At 40.0% G+C, this 19,933-nt stretch overlaps 1 protein-coding gene across 2 annotated transcripts in view; it reads right to left on the reverse strand.

Moving 5' to 3' along the window:
• The window catches only part of espl1 (extra spindle pole bodies like 1, separase), a 90,443-nt gene that overhangs the window by 47,327 nt on the left and 23,183 nt on the right, over positions 1 to 19,933 (reverse strand). For both annotated transcript variants that reach the window (XM_028798571.2, XM_028798570.2), the window contains exons 7-15: positions 18,049 to 18,242; positions 16,681 to 16,923; positions 16,339 to 16,483; positions 13,566 to 13,719; positions 13,017 to 13,156; positions 12,721 to 12,855; positions 9,671 to 9,790; positions 3,439 to 3,610; positions 3,159 to 3,287 (exon numbers count right to left, since the gene is read on the reverse strand). In XM_028798571.2, the coding sequence (XP_028654404.2) occupies positions 3,159 to 3,287; positions 3,439 to 3,610; positions 9,671 to 9,790; positions 12,721 to 12,855; positions 13,017 to 13,156; positions 13,566 to 13,719; positions 16,339 to 16,483; positions 16,681 to 16,923; positions 18,049 to 18,242 (1,432 nt within the window). The remainder of the gene's footprint in view (positions 1 to 3,158; positions 3,288 to 3,438; positions 3,611 to 9,670; positions 9,791 to 12,720; positions 12,856 to 13,016; positions 13,157 to 13,565; positions 13,720 to 16,338; positions 16,484 to 16,680; positions 16,924 to 18,048; positions 18,243 to 19,933) is intronic.

The raw sequence follows: 19,933 nt of genomic DNA on the forward strand, positions 1-19,933 counted from the left end.
AACAGATGTAAATGCACTAAATAGGTAAACAACCTGGGCATTGTTAAACAAATGTTAAAACACTAAAGTACAAAAAACAAACTTCTACACTTACCAGAAACGGGCTCTTTCTAATTAAAAGCCTTATACATAAAGATGGCAAAAGTCATGTGTAGCTCCTCACTGGTGAAACAATCTGCCCACTTCCATTCGAAAAATCTTACCCCACCCTTCCCAAAAATGTGTTTAGGAAGCGTTTAAAGACCTTCTTGTATGGTGAATTTCTGATAATGGCTGATAGTTTTGTAACTAAGGAAGTACACTTTGTTCTGAGCTTTTCACTTGTGATGTATAAATTTATACCTTGCTCTGCAACACCTAATCCAAAACAGTTCTTCAGACTAATACTGAATTATGTTGACCTTTATTGTAAACTGCTTGGATAAAAGCACCTGCTAAGCAAATTAATGTAAATGAAAAGTTATTTCCTACTCCACACGGTACCATCACCAACGTGTAATTAGTTGCTTGTGAAACTGGCTGGCTGCGCTCTTGCTACAAAGAGCACTATTATGTGGCAGCACTGCTTACAGTTAGACAAAAAGCAAGGCAGCTGTTTAAGTAAGCTGGCTTTCTTTGACAAGAGACATTCTGTAGAGTGCAAGATTGGAACTGAAAGTCCCAAAAATCTACTCTTCAGGATCTCATACATAATGTGGGTATTTAAAAACACATTTAGTATCTCCATGTAACCTTTCCACCTTTATGTGCATATAGCAACAGATACAGGAGGACTCCACTAAATCTAGAGACAACAGCATGTATTGTGGGTGAATGATCAGGAAGCTTATCTGTAAGGCTTTGACTGCTTAATTCTAAGGATTCAAGTTTGAAAACAAAATTAACCGGAGTTCAATTTCTCCTCTTCCATTGACAGCAAGCCGTTATATTTTGTTGAAATGTCTTTGCTTTTATTCCTAAACTAAGCTCAGTTTACTAGACTGATTTTTCCTAAAGTTGATTTTAAAAACCGGTTGAGACAAAGCATAAAAATCTTGCAACAAATCAAAATTACCCAATAGATTCTATTTCTGAAATCCAAATATTGTTAAATTATTGGTGTGACTGAAAATAAAGCAAACATGAACTGCTTTTGCCTGCAAAACAAAATCACCAAGTCAGTTTTCTATTATGCTGTAAAAACTGTTATGAACTGTATATTTCCTGCAGTTTTAAGATACTTTTATGATTATAATTTTGCAAATACTACAATATGTGCCAAAAAGTGTACATGGGTCAGTTTGAAAATGGAACATTAGTATAATCAAGCTTAATTATCCATCCATGAAGGACAGAGGTGTCAAACTCATTTCGCAGATGGCCACAGCGATAACTAATTAGTGTTGCTAAAGCAACCACTCCATAAATATTTGGACAGAGACAACTTTTTTCTAATTTTGGTTCTGTACATTACCACAATGAATTTTAAATGAAACAACTCCGATGCAGTTAAAGTGCAGACTTTCAGCTTTAATTCAGTGGGGTGAACAAAACGATTGCATAAAAATGTGAGGCAACTGAAGTATTTTGTTAACACAATCCCTTCATTTCAGGGGCTCAACAGTAATTGGACAATTGACTCAAAGGCTATTTCATGGGCAGGTGTGGGCAAGTCCACTGTTATGTCCTTATCAATTAAGCAGATAAAAGGCCTGGAGTTGATTTGAGGTGTGGTGCGTGCATGTGGAAGATTTTGCTGTGCAGACAACATGCGGTCAAAGGAGCTCTCCATGCAGGTGAAAGAAGCCATCCTTAAGCTGCGAAAACAGAAAAAACCCATCCAAGAAATTGCTACAATATTACAAGTGGCAAAATCTACAGTTTGGTACATCCTGAGAAAGAAAGCAAGCACTGCTGAACTCAGCAACGCAAAAAGACCTGGACGTCCACAGAAGACAACAGTGGTGGATGATTGCAGAATCATTTCCATGGTGAAGAGAAACCCATTCACAACAGCCAACCAAGTGAACAACACTCTCCAGGGGGTCGGCGTATCGATATCCAAGTCTACCATAAAGAGAAGACTGCATGAAAGTAAATATACAGGGTGCACTTCAAGGTGCAAGCCACGCATAAGCCTCAACAATAGAAAGGCTAGACTGGACTTTGCTAAAGAACATCTACAAAAGCCAGCACAGTTCTGGAAAAACATTCTTTGGACAGATGAAACCAAGATCAACCTCTACCAGAATGATGGCAAGAAAAAAGTATGGAGAAGGCGTGGAACAGCTCATTATCCAAAGCATAGCACATCATCTGTTAAACACGGTGGAGGGAGGCAGTGTGATGGCTGCCAGTGGCACTGGGACACTCGTGTTTATTGATAATGTGACACAGGACAGAAGCAGCTGAATGAATTCTGAGGTGTTCAGAGACATACTGTCTGCTCAAATCCAGCTAAATGCAGTCAAATTGATTGGGCTGCGTTTCATGATACAGATGGACAATGACGCAAAACTTACAGCCATAGCAACCCAGGAGTTTATTAAAGCAAAGAAGCGGAAAATTCTTGAATGTCCAAGTCAGTCACCTGATCTTAACCCAATTGAGCAGGCATTTCACTTGTTGAAGACTAAGCTTCAGACAGAAAGGCCCACAAACAAACAGCAACTGAAAGCCGCTGCAGTAAAGGCCTGGCAGAGCATTAAAAAGGAGGAAACCCAGCATCTGGTGACGTCCATGAGTTCAAGACTTCAGGCTGTCATTGCCAGCAACGGGTTTTCAACCAAGTATTAGAAATGGACATTTTTTCATTTGTCCAATTACTTTTGAGCCCCTGAAATGAAGGGATTGTGTTAAAAAATGCTTTAGTTGCCTCACATTTTTATGCAATCGTTTTGTTCACCCCACTGAATTAAAGCTGAAAGTTTGCACTTCAGCTGCATCTGAGTTGCTTCATTTAAAATTCACTGTGGTAATGTACAGAACCAAAATTAGAAAAAAGTTGTCTCTGTCCAAATATTTATTGACCTAACTATGTTCAAATACATTTTATCGACTTTCTATTTAAGATTCATAAGCTTTGTGTTTTTCTTTCCTTCACCAGCAGCTAGACTACAATGAGATGCAAAGTGAGCCCACGTTTACCAGAACAAAATTTGAAAACAGAAATTAAATACCTTGATCCACAAAACGCGCTTCTGTGATAAGCTTGTAGTTTCCAAACACCCCATTACCCAGGAGAGAGACGACGATGTCACACTGTAGTTTCCTACTTTCCCAGAGGGCAACTTCGGGGGAGAGCCACCCTACAGAAATATTCAGAGTTAGGAAACAAAGATACCACAACAGAATGTAAAACACACTAATATAAAGTGTGTCTTAATAAATACAATTTTAAAATCTCTCAAAGCATTTGTGATAAATACTTTAGGGTAGCAAAAGGAGGACAACACGTACCATGCACAGTTAGCTTCTCCCTTAGCTGGGTGGAAAGAATTTCACTAGGTAGGCTCAGATAAGCCACCAACACTTGCAAAATGTCTGCTTTCACAAAACACCAGCTCTTAGTTGGTTTTTGCATGCTTAGGCCTTGCAGTGCTTGATGTAAATAAGCCACCCCTTCCTCTACCTGAATAGAAAAACAAGACACATTTAAACAAAAGATAGAAAAAAACAATACATTGAAAGGACCTAGGGGAAAAAAAACAAAAAAAAAAAACATACAATGTAAGAGTGTATGCAGCAGAAGGTGGAAAACTTCACAGCTGAGGCATGAGAGAAGCGCCATCATTCAAAGCAGCACTCAGGATTTCTAGAGAGTTTGAAACAGTTGTTTTACAGGTAAACGGATTGACCTCCTAGTGTATAACTTGGACATTAGGGAATGAACAGCTATAGAAAATAAGCTACCATTGAGGGCTGCTTGCTTGTATCCAAAGTTTCTTAATGTCATTAATATACAGATTTTAAAATTAACAAATTAACAAAAAAGAAGAACCAAGGCAAATACCAGATAGTTAAATTAACCAGTCAGCTTGAATGGATGGACCTCAACCACATATACAACCACATTGTACAAACCAACTATTCACATCCCAACCACTGAACTGCCTATCCATATTACTAACCGAGAATGCTAAACCGGATGGACGCAGGGACATCCGGCCATGGGCCGTAGCCGCAAAAAGACGTACTGCGCAGGCGCCCCAAGAAATGAGGGGCCGCGAGAGGCGGACAAGACCACAGAAAAAAGGAGTCAAAGAAATGAGGCGCCAAGAGCACAGAAAAAAGGAAAAGGCACAGAAAAAAGTAGTCAAAAGCAGGCGCCGCACGAAACCCATTGCACACGAAACTAGCACACAAAAAAAAAGAAGACGCTCGCGCACAACAGCAAGGCACCCCCCCCCCCCACAGGCACCGGACGGGACACACACCAAGAGGGGGATTTAACAAGCCCCTGGAACACAAAAAAAAAAAACACAAAAGCACCCCACACACCCTACAAGCAACGGACGGGACACACACAAAGAGGGGGATTCAACAAGCCCCTGGAACACAAAAAGAAAGAAGACGCTCGCGCAACAAAAATCAACACCACCACCCCCCCCCCCCCCCCCCCCCCCCCCCCCCACATCAATAAGAAATGACACCCAAAGCCACATATCTAAAGGAAACGTCCATATTAAACATACGTCATCTCAACACCTTCACACTAGGCAGCATAGGTGGATCTCCTTACAATAAAGCACTATTAACCGTTCAACTGCAGAAAAGGCTCCATATTAACAGTGAGTGCGATCCTCCTTATTACTTATCCATATTTCGCACGCTGAGGAACAAACAAGACATGAATACACGGTCACGGGTACAAAACGATTCGGATCGGATAACGGGACCAAACACACGAACACGAATGAAACAAGAAAATACACGGCGGCGCATACAACGCGCAAAGGAAACTCCGGGAGAAAAAATGTCTTGGATCAAAAAACGCAAAGCTCAAGTGACCCCGTTACAGAGACGTGCCCAAATGGACAGACACAATGAACGTAGACGCATACAGCGCGCGTCTCAAAGTGCTGCATCGAAACAAGCACGATTTCAAAAGAAAGAGCTCGCGTCTCAGACATACAAAAAAGGGAGCGAAGAGACAGAATAAATGAACGCGGACGAGTACAACGCGCATTTGACCAAGCAAGCAAGACTCCAAAAGCAGAGAACTCAACTGACCGACATACAAAAACGGACAAGGCTCGATACAAACAATGCATGCCGTAGAGTGAAACGGAGTTTTCGCAAAGCGGAGGCGAATCAATTAAAAGTAAAAAATAGCGCGTCACAAATAATGGACATGCAACAACGCGGCACTCAAACGCCACAAGCAAAACATGCCCGTCGCGGACATCAACACCAGACACCTGCTAAACGATTACGCCAGTTGGCTGACAACGCCTTCAATAATGAGTCCACTATTGAGGAAAATTCATTGGGATTAATGAATGTCATTTGCAATCATTGTCATTCACTTAACTTCCCAGAAGAAACAACTGGCAATACAAATAATGAATTTACACGTTGTTGTCAAAAGGGTCAGATTAGACTGCCTCCTTTACATTCATATCCTGAATATCTACAGAAGCTTCTAACTAACGATGTGCCTGAAAGTACAAACTTTATGAACTGCATTAGATCCTACAATAGTTCATTTGCTTTTACATCTACCGGAGTACATATCAGGCCACCAAAAGGCAATGGCCCATACTGCTTTCGCATATGTGATTAACACAACGCACTATATTATTTCCAAAAAATATTAATGTTAATCACATTAATAACCAGGTCATTTCATTACTTCCTGGAGAGACACGGCTCTTTCTAAGCTCTGACAAAGTTGACTCTTATGACGACAATGAACATCTGAATTTCCCCTTAGAATATTTGAACACTATTAACCCGGACGGATGACCACAACACAATCTTAGCCTTAAAAATGGAACAATAATCATGCTATTAAGAAACCTTAACACTAAACAGGGTTTATGCAATGGCACACGTTTAGTCGTCAACACCATGACACACAATGTTATTCAAGCAACAGTTCTTACAGAATCACATGCTAACAATACTGTTGTCATTCCTAGAATTGACCTTACGAGTTCTGACCTAGAATTACCTTTTACATTGAAACGCCGACAGTTCCCCATTAAACCTGCATTTGCCATGACCATCAACAAATCACAAGGACAAACCATGGACAAGGTTGGCATCTACCTCTCTGACCCCGTTTTTGGACATGGACAACTTTATGTTGCCTTCTCACGTGTTCGACGTTCATCTGACGTTAAAGTTAAAGTTATAAATGATCCATGCCAAGGAAGACTCATTCAAAGACAAGACACCATCTTTACTACTAATGTTGTATACAAAGAAATATTCCAATAAAACATTACTCTATGCCAAACACTCTATTTTTTATTTATATAGGCATCATCCAAACCTACACACTATTCTATTTCTAATTCATACATCTCACTCTTTGTCATGCCCCAACGCCAGGGGTTGGCGAGCGAAGCGAGCAGGGGGCGGAGCCCCCTAGTTAAACTCTGACAGAACATAATTAATTGTAATGATTACATTTGTCAAATAAAAAGAATCACTATATGGCCAAAAGTTTGTGAACACCAGACCATTATACCAATAGGAGCGTGTAGGACGTTCCATTCAAAAACAAACAATGGGCATTAACCCTTAAACTGCCTCATACCTGGGAGGTTATTGCACCCCTGGATGCTAAATACTTTTTTGCTGCACTTTTTGATGAAACGTCACAATTCACCAAGTAAAATGTTAATGGAACACATTTTTTTCATGTAAAGAGCATCACAATTACTGCAACACTAATCATTTTAAACATTGCCAACGAACTATAAAAATTAAAACTGCAGCAATCTATTCTTATCTGTACAAGGTGCAACTGACGCCATTGATGGAATTCAGTAAATCACCAAGCCAACTGTGCTTGAACTGGCTGCACACAAGCCAACGCTGATGCCTGCAGGGCAGTCTAGTGCAGTGGCTGAATTTCAGGGACAGTGATACTGATTCGATAGGGGGCAGCAGCGGTCATTGAGCAGCCAGCTCATGAATGTATGGCACTGACTGATCAGCTCCGGCATGCTGGCAAATTGCACTGGGAACCAACTACAGCTGGTTGCGGCATTCAGCAAATGCATGTCACCGAAGATACTTGGCTCTGGCATGCTGGCAAATTGCACTGGGAACCGACTGTAGTCGGTTCCAGCTGTTTATGGGTTAAAATGGAGTTGGGTCCCCTCTTCTAGGAAGGCTTTCCATAAGATATTGGGGTGAGTCTGTGGGAATTCGTGCCAATTCATCCTAAAGAGTATTTGTGAGGACATGTACTGATGTTGGACAAGACCACCTGCTCACAGTCAGTGCTCTAGATCATCCTAAAGGTGTTTGACAGGGTTGAGATATGAGCTCTGTGCAAGCCACTCAAGTCCCTGCAGGTCTTTATGGACCTGGCTTTGTGCACAGGGGTACATCCATGCTAGAACAAATAAGGGCCTTCCACATACTGTTGCCACAAAGTTGGAAGAGCACAATGGTCTCAAATGTCTTGGTATACTGTAGCACTAACAGTACCTTTCACTAGAACAAAGGGTCCAAGCCCAAATGTTGATAAACAGCCCTAGGCCATTATCTCTCCTCCATCATCTTTACAATAGCCACTGCGTAGTGTGGAAGGTAGAGATTTCCTGGTATCCACCAAACCCAGATTCGTCCATCAGAATACCAGATAATGAAGTTTGATTCATCACTCCAGGAAACAAGTTTCCACCGTTCCAGAGTCCAATACCAGTGTGCTTTACACCACTCAAGCTGGTGCAAGCCATTGCGAGTAGTGATCTTAGACTTGTGGGCAGAGTGTATTTCAGGAAGATCCTGTTGCAAAGTTCTTGCACTGAAGTTACTTCCAGAGGCAGTTTGGAAGTTTGCTGTAAGTGACACAACAGGTGATTGGCCATTTTTATCTGGTTCAGCACTCTGTGGCCTCACTCTGAGTTTGTGCGGTGTACCAACTTTTTACAGAGTTTTTGTTGTCCTCTGACACTTCCATTTCACAATAATAGCACTTGTAGTTAAACAAGGCTGATCATGCATCATGTGACATTGCCACAATTAAAGTCACTTAGCTCTTCAGTACAACCCATGTTTTTCAATGGAGATGGCATGACTATACGTTTAATTTTATGCTTCTTTATAATGGGTGAGGCTGGAACACCTGAACTCAGTAATTTGGAGGAGTGCCCACATACTTTTGGTCATACTGTATAGTGTGCATTCTCCTATGAAATGCACTATATAAAGTTTTGTGTTTTATATACAGTAATCCCTCCTCCATCGCGGGGGTTGCGTTCCAGAGCCACCCGCGAAATAAGAAAATCCGCAAAGTAGAAACCATATGTTTATATGGTTATTTTTATATTGTCATGCTTGGGTCACAGATTTGCGCAGAAACACAGGAGGTTGTAGAGAGACAGGAACGTTATTCAAACACTGCAAACAAACATTTGACTCTTTTTCAAAAGTTTAAACTGTGCTCCATGACAAGACAGAGATGACAGTTCCGTCTCACAATTAAAAGAATGCAAACATATCTTCCTCTTCAAAGGAGTGTGTGTCAGGAGCAGTGACTGTCACATAAATAGAGAAGCAAACAAATCAATAGGGCTGTTTGGCTTTTAAGTATGCGAAGCACCGCGGCACAAAGCTGTTGAAGGCGGCAGCTCACACCCCCTCCGTCAGGAGCAGACAAAGAGAGAGAGAGAGAGAGAGAGAGAGAGAGAGAGAGAGAGAGAGAGAGAGAGAGAGAGAGAGAGAGAGAGAGAGAGAGAGAGAGAGAGAGAGAGACAGTTTGTTTTTCAATCAAAAATCAATACGTGCCCTTCGAGCTTTTAAGTATGCGAAGCACCGTGCAGCAGGTCGTTTCAGGAAGCAGCTGCACAAAAGATAGCAACGTGAAGATAATCTTTCAGCATTTTTAGACGAGCGTCCGTATCGTCTAGGTGTGCGAACAGCCCCCCTGCTCAATCCCCCTACGTCAGGATCAGAGAAAGTCAGCGCAAGAGAAAGAGAAAAGTAAGCTGGGTAGCTTCTCAGCCATCTGCCAATAGCGTCCCTTGTATGAAATCAACTGGGCAAACCAACTGAGGAAGCATGTACCAGAAATTAAAAGACCCATTGTCCGCAGAAACCCGCGAAGCAGCGAAAAATCCGCAATATATATTTAAATATGCTTACATATAAAATCCGCGATGGAGTGAAGCCGCGAAAGGCGAAGCGCGATATAGCGAGGGATTACTGTATAGCAAATGTGACTTTAAAAACCAAAGTGTTAAAGCATTGCTGAATTATTCTGAACAGAAACATTAAAAAAATTGTCATCTTGCAAGCAAGTAGAAGGATGATAAAATTTCTGTTTATATCTTAAACACTGACTTCTAAATCAAGTCACTGCTTAGATTGTAAATACACACACACACACACACACACACACACACACACACACACACAGTGTATGGAGTTAAATCACTAAACAAAAATTGAGGAGTGGAGCTTTGGATGAATACATTTAGATAGATTTAAAAAAACAAAGGCCTCTTACCTGCCCAGCAGCACAGCAGATTTGACTCCGCAGAGCCTGACATGTCAGATCCAGCACAGCAAACCCTTCACATTTCGAGTCAACTAGCTTGAGGAATGATTCGGCCTCGACCAGCTGCTCCTGTAGTTTGAAACAGATAGTTAGTACTGTTAAGTAAATGGCAGAGAATGCAAGGATACAGAGACGACAAGAGTCTCAAAAAGGCAGGAGTATTATAAAAGTTGAACAAGGCTTGAGAAAGTCCTGAGCAAGACATCCACAAGAAAGAAAGCAGCACAATGAAAAAATGGTCCTCAAAAAAAAAAAATCACATTCAATAATTTACACCAACTTCTGAAAAAAGATTTGTGCCACTCCTAAAAAACAAGATTTGATTTGTTTTCTGGTTTTAAAATGTTTCACAAAACAAAAACACCTTTTTTGATAGTCTTGGCGTTTTTAGAATCATCCCTGGGGTTGGAGGGAAGCTTTGGGGGCAGTATTATTATTATTTGCAAAATTTTAAATAAAAAGCACAAAAGTGCTACTAAATCTAGTAGGATGCAACACAGAGCTGCAAAATGCCTACATCAAGCTACCTAAAAACAGTGATTATAAAACATTTCGCTGCCTTGAATACTGAGGGGCAAAGAGAGGAAAAATAACTCTTGGTGCAGCATTATAAAAAAAAAATAAGAGGTTAGCTGTCTTATTCCTCAAATTAATGGAATTAGTGAAATGTTAAGTCAGCATACACAGTCATATGAAAATGTTAGTTCACCCCTTGGAAACCGTTGACATTTAACACATTTGAACTGGCAAACAGTGTTTACAGATAAAGGTGATATAATTGAACAAATAGCACAACAACTGATATGGTGTACACCTCTCAATCTAAATGAACAAAAATGTGGATCTGTCACACAGAAAAAGTAATTACACACTTACATTTATCACCAGTTTACGTCCATCAAATTAGAATAGAGTGTTCCAGATTAGGTGCCAAAATTAGAACCTCATTAGAGAGAGCATGCAGCTGGAACTGGTCTTATTTAAATAGCGGATATCTATGGTCTAATGTTCTCTTTGCTACTGACTTATGTGGAGTCATCATGTCATAATTGAAAGGGTTATGGAATCGCCTAGTCAACACCCCGATTTAAATCCTATCGAAATCTAGTAGGTGGAAGGGATTTGACATGGAATAATATGGAAGAAAAAAAACTTCTTGCAACTGAAGGAAATTTGCATGGAGGAAGAGGGCTGTGGAGTTGTTATGCAAAACCTATGACTCCGACTCCTCAATACATGGTATCTCCGACTGACTGCTCCATTCCTAATTAGACTGATATATTTACTATGCTGACTGAAAAATGCACAACATACAAGCTGCAAGGCACTTAATCACTCACACTGTGAATCAGGCCACTTTTAGCACCCTAAACTGTTAAAGTTTGGGTTTAAAAGCTGTAGAGATGCCACCTGTGGCTTTTTTAGATTAAATAATACTTACCAAACTAACAGAAGAGGCCTTATTTTTACCAAAAGGTTAAAAGAAAAAATTTAAATTGAAGAACTATAAGTGAAACTGACATTTTAACACGTTATATTACAATTTACATTTAGTTCAAGTTGGTACATTTTCTTACAGACTGACTCCACAGCCCAGTGAAGGAATGGTCAGAAATATCACTGAGTCAATATCAAGAGACTGCTGGCAAGTTATACAAAACGCCTACAAGAAGTCATTTCTGCTAAAAAAGGGCAATACCAACTTCTGAGGCCGAGGGTGTACTTACTTTTTCCCACAGTAGACCATTACATCTATTGATATTTTTTTTTATTGAAAACCAGTAACAGCACACTGCACGATAACGTGCAGTGAATACACTTGACTTGAGCATTCATAGTCTCCATCCTCTTTCTTTCTCTGTATGTTTAGCATTCATTTCCTCAGAGGTTGAAGTGCTTGCTGTTTCCTGAGCAGCTCTTTTTTTCTCCACCCTAGCGGCCCGCTTCTTTTCTTCTTCCGACAGCATATTTTCACGTTAAAACTAATTAAGTCAGTGTTTGTGTTGCAATTACTTAGTACTTTTTCTTTAATTTTTCACTTAAGTCTTCAATCTGCCTCAAGAATGATTTAAAAATATGAAGAGGTAGGGGAAGTGACGATGAAGGTGGTAGGGAATGAGAACGGCGCCCGTACATATGCGCCATATGGCCGCTGCCGAGAGTTGATTGTACAGTAAAATAAAATAAAAATAGAGGAATAACCTTGGAGGTCAATCATCACCCTGAAAGCGGATAGTAGACGTCACATAGTATATGTGCACCAAATTCCAGGTCAATAGGTGAAACAGTTTGCGAGCAGGTGATTTAAAATCCTGGACAGACAAATGAACAGCCACAGTAGCGTAGTATACATAAAGAAATCATTGAAAAGGCAACATTTCCTTGTGGTTTTATTCAGGTATATCACCTTTATGTGTGGGCATTATTTCCCTGTTAAATATATTGAAAAAAAAATACGAGCATCTGAAAAGTATATGCTTTTGGATTTTTGTAAGTGCAAAAGGAAAAAATAAAGGATTATTCCCACAACAGGGCAAAAACAAAACATGTATAGAGGGAAAGTATCAGCTGGTGAAGGCTATAGAGCCAAAACATTGTCTGCTTTTCTTTTTTTCCAGCATGGGAGGAACCTTTTCCTCTCCCTGAAACTGGTAACATACTGGATAGATACCAGGAACCATACAAAGAATTTTTAATAATTTAAAAAACTGTACAGATTAATGGGTACTTATTGATTTGGTAACCGAATATGTAACCTCCCTTGATACCCAGTAGCATCAATTGCTTGTTTCAGCTCCAACAGTAGATAGGTAACCAAAAGAGAACTGCATTACAAGGAGTTCACAAAATCGAGAAAGCCATAAATATTTTAATATTCCAGTACGGGACAGCTCAATGTCAACTCAGTTCACTGTTTGTCCATGCATATTCTGAATCAACAGTTTATGAACACACATGAACTCTAATCTTCTCAAATGCACATGCACAGGAGCAAATACCTCAGCCAAGGTTGGAGCATCCATTTCCAGCAGCAGCTTGGCACTGTGGCAGAACGAGTTGGTAGATATCACAGCATCGCAAAGGTACTTAGAAAAATTGCAAGCCAACAAATAACTTTCAAGGGACTGAAGAGGCTAGGTGGGAAACAAAAAAACAAAAACAAAAAGTTATGACCCCAGCAAACGTAACACTGCTCATTTTCTGCAGCTGAAAGTGACTAGGAAAAAACCCAAGAACATTTTTATAGCTCAAAATCTAGACTGCAACTTGTGAGAAAATCATCTGTTGAATGCACCTTGCCTATCAGTCGATACAAAGCTGCCATGATCCGAATTGAAAAGAGTGTCTGCTTCAAACTGCGAACTGCAGGAGCCTTGCATTTTGAATGGAGATCTTTCCACAGCTTTAGAGACTCATCCAATAATTTGCATTGCTCTAACAGAGAGAAAGAAAAATATTTAGTATCTTTAATTCAATAATTAAACAAGGATATAAACACTCAAGACAGATACTCCCATATTATTTTCAAGATTAAACAGCATTAAATACTAAAAGTGTACCATCTTGTGCACACAGGCTGCCACTCCAATCACAATAAATGAGTAAAATAATTCATATGCTTGGCCATCAAAGGACACAACTCAATCTAACTATAAAGGCAGATGAGTTTTTAACTAAGCGACTAATTTCAGTAATATATTACATCTAGATCTGAGAGTAATTCATAAAATTAAGTTGCCAAGTTTGAAAAGGAAGCAACACAGATGTTATTGGTAAATGAAATAGGGGGTTCAAGTCTTCTGCAGTTTTGTAGTAGTTTGGTACAGCTGTCTAATAAGCTTACCAGCTTCCTCCACAAGGTTGAGCTTGATACCCTCAAATACAAACTCTTTGTCTTGCTGCTTGTCCTCATACAGAACATCATTAGGCTGAAATGGCTCCATTATTAAATCCATCTCTGTTCTGACACTTCGAAGGTGCTTATCCAGCTCCACAGCCTTGCAGAAGTGGGGGAAAAAAAGCAATACCAGGCATTAACATGACAATATAAATTTCACCTACATCTCAACACCAAAAACAACAATTTTCAGATTATCTGTTTCCAGGACCTATAACGAGTGTGATAAATATTAGACACAAGGTAAAAAAAAAAAAAAAACACATTTATAAATACACCCATGTTTGATTATATGAGGTCGGTTTAAATTTGCGAAACCATCTCACAACAGGACTACGGAACAGTTGTGAGACAACCAAGAAAAACTTTACATTAACATAAAAATATGCAAAGTTCATCCACAAGACTCAAAAGTACTGTTAAGAGCGCTCTGCGCCTGCACTCAGTGAAGAGCACTATAGAAAAAATAAGTTGGAAGAGATCTGCAACAGAGTTTAAGCATGGTTAATAATAATTAAAAAAAAAAAAAAGTTTATAGACTGTTATACTGTGTTGTCCAGTGGGACAGTGAATATAAAAGGTACTGCTGAAGTCCTGAGCTTTAAAAAGTGACATTTAATGGAAACTACGCAAACTTATTTAAAAACTGCGCTAATCAGTTTTCTACCAACAAAAGCCATTAATATAGCGCTTTTCTCACTACTCAAAGCTCTCAGCCTTTAGAATATGCAGAAGTACAAGTTCATTTTTCCATGAAACCGGTGATATTCTTTTATTTAAACAACTCACTTAAAATGGTGGCCTGTAATGAACACATAAAACTTTTAGCATTTCATTTAGTAACAGCTTATAAAAATGAATTATAAACGTCAAGGCCCAGATATGGGCAGTCAACTGAGAAAAACGCTTTGAGGCGATTTTGTGCTGTGCTTGTGTATTTCTCTTATATGACTACCTTTAAGCAGCTATGCTGGCATATTCCATCTTTCATTTTTGGCTTTCTTGTACAATTGTTTTAAGCAGAAACAAGACAGAAATGCAGGAATTACCTGTTTTCAAAATATCCACCTTTAATATCTTTTTTTTTTATTATCTTGCTTAAGTTCAGTAAAAGCTCAGTGTTGCTTTCCAAGGAAGTTGTACCAAAACTATGGTAACTATATCTAAGGATGATCTTCAATCATAGCTCAAAAGATTATTAAATTGCTTATATTATTTATATTTTGCACATTACTGTTGCCATTGTGTGTGTTTGTAGAGACAGAGAGAGATGGAGACGGAGATTTGCAGAGTCATGTATTTCTTGTTTGTCTTTTTTATATTCTTTGTAATAGACAGTCTTGATGATGAGCAGCTAAGCATTTCACATTTTACAAGTACCTGGGGGTTGACATGAAAAACAAACCCAACTGGTCCGACAACACTGTGGCACTGGACAAAAAAAGGCCAAAGCAGACTGCACTTTGTAAGAAGGTTCGGGTCTTCTGATGTATGCAGCAAGCTGCTGAAAACGTTCTACCAGTCCATAGTAGCCAGTGTTTTCTACAGTGTGGTCTCCTGGGGAAGCAACCTGAGCTCAAAAGACATGCAATGTCTCAACACACTTAACAGGAAAGCCTGCACCATCACAGGGTGAACCCTGGTCACACTGGAAGCTGTTGTGGAAAAGAGGATGAAGGCAAAATTGGATGCCATCCACTCTAGTAGGCACCCTTCTGAAGCACTTTCAGAACTTTTTAAGAGGTTCATTCCTCCACTGTGTTTAAGCACCACCTGTGGGGGTCTTTTCTGCTCACTGCCATTAGGCATTTCAGCGCTTCCAAACAATGTACTCATTAAAGTTTTTTTTTTTTTTTTTTTTAAACTTATTTACTATTCAACTGATTGGCTGTATTGTCTGCCCTGTCTCGTGAGTCTATATCCTTGTATTTTTATGTTTCTGTTGCTGTATGCAACTGAATTTCCCCTTGGGATTAATAACGTTGATTTAATCAAATTGTACTGTACGTAACATACAAATTTGATTTGATTAAATTGATTGTCAGTCCTCTGGAAAGATTGTGGATCATGAACAAAAGCTTATTAGTTCCAACTGGTTCTTCCTGCTCTCATGGTGATGTTGTCACACACGTGTGAATAGGAGGCAGTAACGCTCGTTCTTAAGTTCCCTGCAGACCTTTCCCAGGAAATCCCACCAGGAACCACTGCCTTGACTCAGGACACGCTCCTTCCGGTCCCGAGGACGACATCACTTCTCCCTGACCTCCTATAAAACCTCACTGCCTTCCACTGGAGGGCAGTTCTGTATTGGACTCTGGCTTGTAACTACTACTTGCTTGAAACTTTTACTTTCTGCAGCCAGGATACAGATTATATGGGTGGCTGCCCCAAACCTTTGCAATGTCTCAGGTCTCTTCTTGTTGCAATGTCTAGGAGTGGTTTAGTGTTTGTTATATGTGTATTCTTAATGCCCTTCTCATTTTGCATTAAATACCATGGTGGTTTACATTTTACCAACACAGGGTGCTAAGATTCATTCTCAGATTTTGAAGTCAAACAAAACTCCAACTCCAGTAACATAGACACACAAATAAGAGCTGTATCGCTGTATTGAGATGGTCAACTATCTAATGACACAAAGCAAATTGAAGACTTTTGACTAAGATACTCTCAAATGCTGCAGAAAATAATTATTTTCCCCCAAACAGATATCACTAACCTCAAGTAAATGCTTCTCTACAGTACATATATAATGCCAAAGGGATGACTGGGCCTTGTCATCAAGTAGGCGATCTGCATTCTCTGATGTCTCGGAGACCAGGCTGAGAAGTCTTAAAGATTCTTCTACACAGTCCAATGGAGAGCTGGAACAATGGGTTTAAAAAAAAAATACAGCATTAGAGAGATATAAATTAATAATTGTTTCTAGGTGAAAACTCCAAGACTAAAATCTTATTTATAGGAATCATAATATAAATGGCATCAATAAAACACAAACAAAAATTAAAATGAATAAAATCATATACTGTACATAAATCACCAGGCTTATTAAAGGACTCACCAATCTGTCTGCTCAGACATGTCATTATAGCACAGAACCTGAGCCAGTTCGCACAGGTAGACGGCACGCTCATGCTGCCGGTCACTGTCTTCATGGCAAATGTCGAGCAGATCACAGAGTGTGTTATGTCGTTCTTGTGCAGTATCCCCATGAAAAGATTTATAGGCCCGCAGCTCCTCTTCCAAAAGGGCAAGCAGCACAGTTTGGTTGGAAACCCGCCCTTCCAGGCCATCTCTTAATGTCCTAACATGAAGGTAAGAAATGTCATTGACGTGACTTAAGAGGAAGGCCTTATTCCTCCTCACAGTACTCAACTTCAGGATATTACAAGACGTTAGCACCACTGCAAATCCTGAAGGATTCTTATTAAAAGGGTAAACAGCACAAAATCAAAAACACATACGGTTATAAAAAAGGATTTGGAACACGTTAGAATGTCTGCAAAAACAATGAGGGAAGGGAAGGCAGCATTCAAAACTAAAATATAAATAACTATTGAACAGTTTATGAAAGAGACTTGCTTCTTAAAAGCTCTAGGTAAAAAAATGAAATTAAAGGGCTACAATCTTTGCCATTCATTTGTAAAACTTTATAAATACAGAAAGCTTGGTAAGCCATATAAAGATACAATTATCAAAACAGTTTAGAACAGAGGTCGCCAAGTTTGGTCCTGGAGAACCACCATGGCTACTGGTTTTCATTCTAACCGTTTTAAATTGAGTGTCCTGTTTGTTCTGTTAATTAAATTATTGTGAATTCATTTTAATTGAATTGCTTTTTTAAGATTTGTTCTCCTGAATTTCTTCATTGTTCCTCGGAATTGCTTCATTTCTTTCCTTAAATGGCACCCAAACAGAAGTGAAATGTGAAATGAGTGAGCCAACAGAAGACCACCTAAGTCAGGGCCTCAAACTCCAACCAATTTCACTCCAACAAGCTGCTTAATTAGGTGCCAATTTCTGTTGTTAATTAACCAATTCTTTAATTTCATGTCTTGTTGCTGCTCTCGTGGTGCATTAGCAGACATTTCTGAAATTGTTGATTTTCTCTTTTCTCAAGAGCAATGGTAAAATGTTTTGGGGACCTGAGCAGATAGACATTCCCGAGTCCTTAGTCTTTATTTTCAGATACTGTATGATGGACACCAGTTGTTTTGGCTCATTTTGTATCTCATTATTGTTTGGCTGCTAATTAAGGAAAAAAACAAGGGGTCCGAGTCTTCAAGAGCAAATCAATGAAAATTAGTTCAAAAGATGTTAATTAGCAGCAAAAACAGGTCACTCATTTTGAAAAGGGTTAGAATGAAAACCTGCAGCCACGGTGATCCTCCAGGACTGGTGTTGGCGACCCCTGGTTTAAAACACTTACCTCAGCCTCAAATCTTCAGATCCATTTTTGACAGCATCTGCCTTTGTTCTGACCCACAGAGTCACTGGCTCCGACATGTGGTCTGTCACTTTGTCTCCAAGAGCCAATAAGAGAGCCACTATATAGTCAAGGGCCTTCTCACAGTCAGAGGTTTTCCTGCAGCACTGTGCGGCTAAGACATATGTACTGTGAAGCTGAGGTCAGAAGGAGGAAAGGGTGACTATGGAGTACAATATGCATGACACTATCACTTTTAAAAAGTTCAGAAAAAAATGCATTTTTTTTTGTAACAGTCAAGGTTTACAATTAGTAGTTTGACCCCATATACATCTGTTACATGAAAAGATCTTTAAAGCTTCTGTAAAAGTAATCAAATACACCCGGATCTACAAATGTAACGGTCAAACAGTAGATCAACTGTTTTAAAATATCTTTGGCTACACAGTCATCCAAATTACAGGGTTTCTAAGTTCCATCACATTAGTGTTACAACTTCAATAAATGGCAGGAATGGTGTTTAGTCCAGAAGGGAGGTTCTGCCTGACATGGAAGTGCTGCCCAGATGCAATGTGGCATCACTGGAGGTACTCGTGGGTCTGATATAAAGGAAGCCACTCCTTCTCACTCGAGGAGTCTGAGTCGGATGATAGAGGATGAAGCTCACTGAAGACGAGGTTTGGGGGGGTGCGGGGGGGGGGGGGGGGGGGGTGGGGGGGAGGTGTCTGGACAAGGAAAAAAACTTTTGTAATTGTATTTGTGCAAGGTTTGGAGAAGCTTGTAAGAGGCATTTGTGAACAGTAAATCATATGTTTGAACCAGAGACTTGTGTAGTTGTGGTTGTATTTGGGGTGCTTCAACACCCCATGCTGGTTACAATATGTTGAAACATTCATTAACATCTAAGCGGTAACTTTAAAAGGCAGGAAAACCACCATGGAGTGAAGTGGTGGAGTAAATGGGCCAGTAAATTGGTTTATATGATTTTAATGGCCCATTTAAGAGTAATACCCAAAAAAAGATGCACCAAAAAACCTTCATGTTTGTATTGTAAAAGATCAGCCCAGTTTCTGACAGATACCAAGGACACACGATGTCCACAAACACACATGTTTATTATACTCTTCCTTAATTACACAACGCTATGTATAAATCAGCACAATACTCAGTCATTTTTACTTCACTTCTTTTCCTTTGCCTCCTCCACTCCTCTCCTGCAAGTTCTGTCCTCTGCCACCTGACTCTGGCTCCCTGAATGGAGTGAGGCAGCCCCTTTTATAATGCACCCAGATGTGCTCCAGGTGCTTCCCGATTAACTTCCGGAAGCACTTCTGGGTGTGGCGGAAGTGCTGCAGACCTAATTTCCGGAGTTGTCCAGGCACCTCCTGGTGGTGGCCGCAGACCACAACAGGTATGAGCTTCTAAGCCCCAAGCCCGTGGCCCCAATGCAACCCAGTGGGGCTGCCTTCTCATGTGCCAGTGTATAGTAGGGCATGATCCCTGGCCATCCATCACAGTGTTTATATACACACTCCAAAATATGTATGCAAGTCAATAATAATCTGTGTTTTTGTGACGATTTTGTTTCGACTTGCTGTACAACTTTCCCAGCACACGTGGAAATATGGTATGTCTGTAGTCACACTGGCAAAGTTTCAAAGTTAATCGGTTAGTTTCTCTTGTTGTTTTACAAGTGTAAACATGGCTGCTTCACTCTCCATTTGCACCAAAGAAGAGCAGAGATCCACTTTTCATAAGCTGAAGTTGCACAAGAGGCTGAAATCCTTGTTGTTCCATCAGAATCATGGTACAGACTTGCTCAATGTTGCAGTCTGTAGTCAATGCAGATGGGCATCCAGCTCCTTCTTCATGCCTAACATCATTCAAT

This window comes from Erpetoichthys calabaricus, chromosome 3 (assembly GCF_900747795.2).
Source record: "Erpetoichthys calabaricus chromosome 3, fErpCal1.3, whole genome shotgun sequence".
Classification (NCBI taxonomy): Eukaryota; Metazoa; Chordata; class Cladistia; order Polypteriformes; family Polypteridae; genus Erpetoichthys; species Erpetoichthys calabaricus.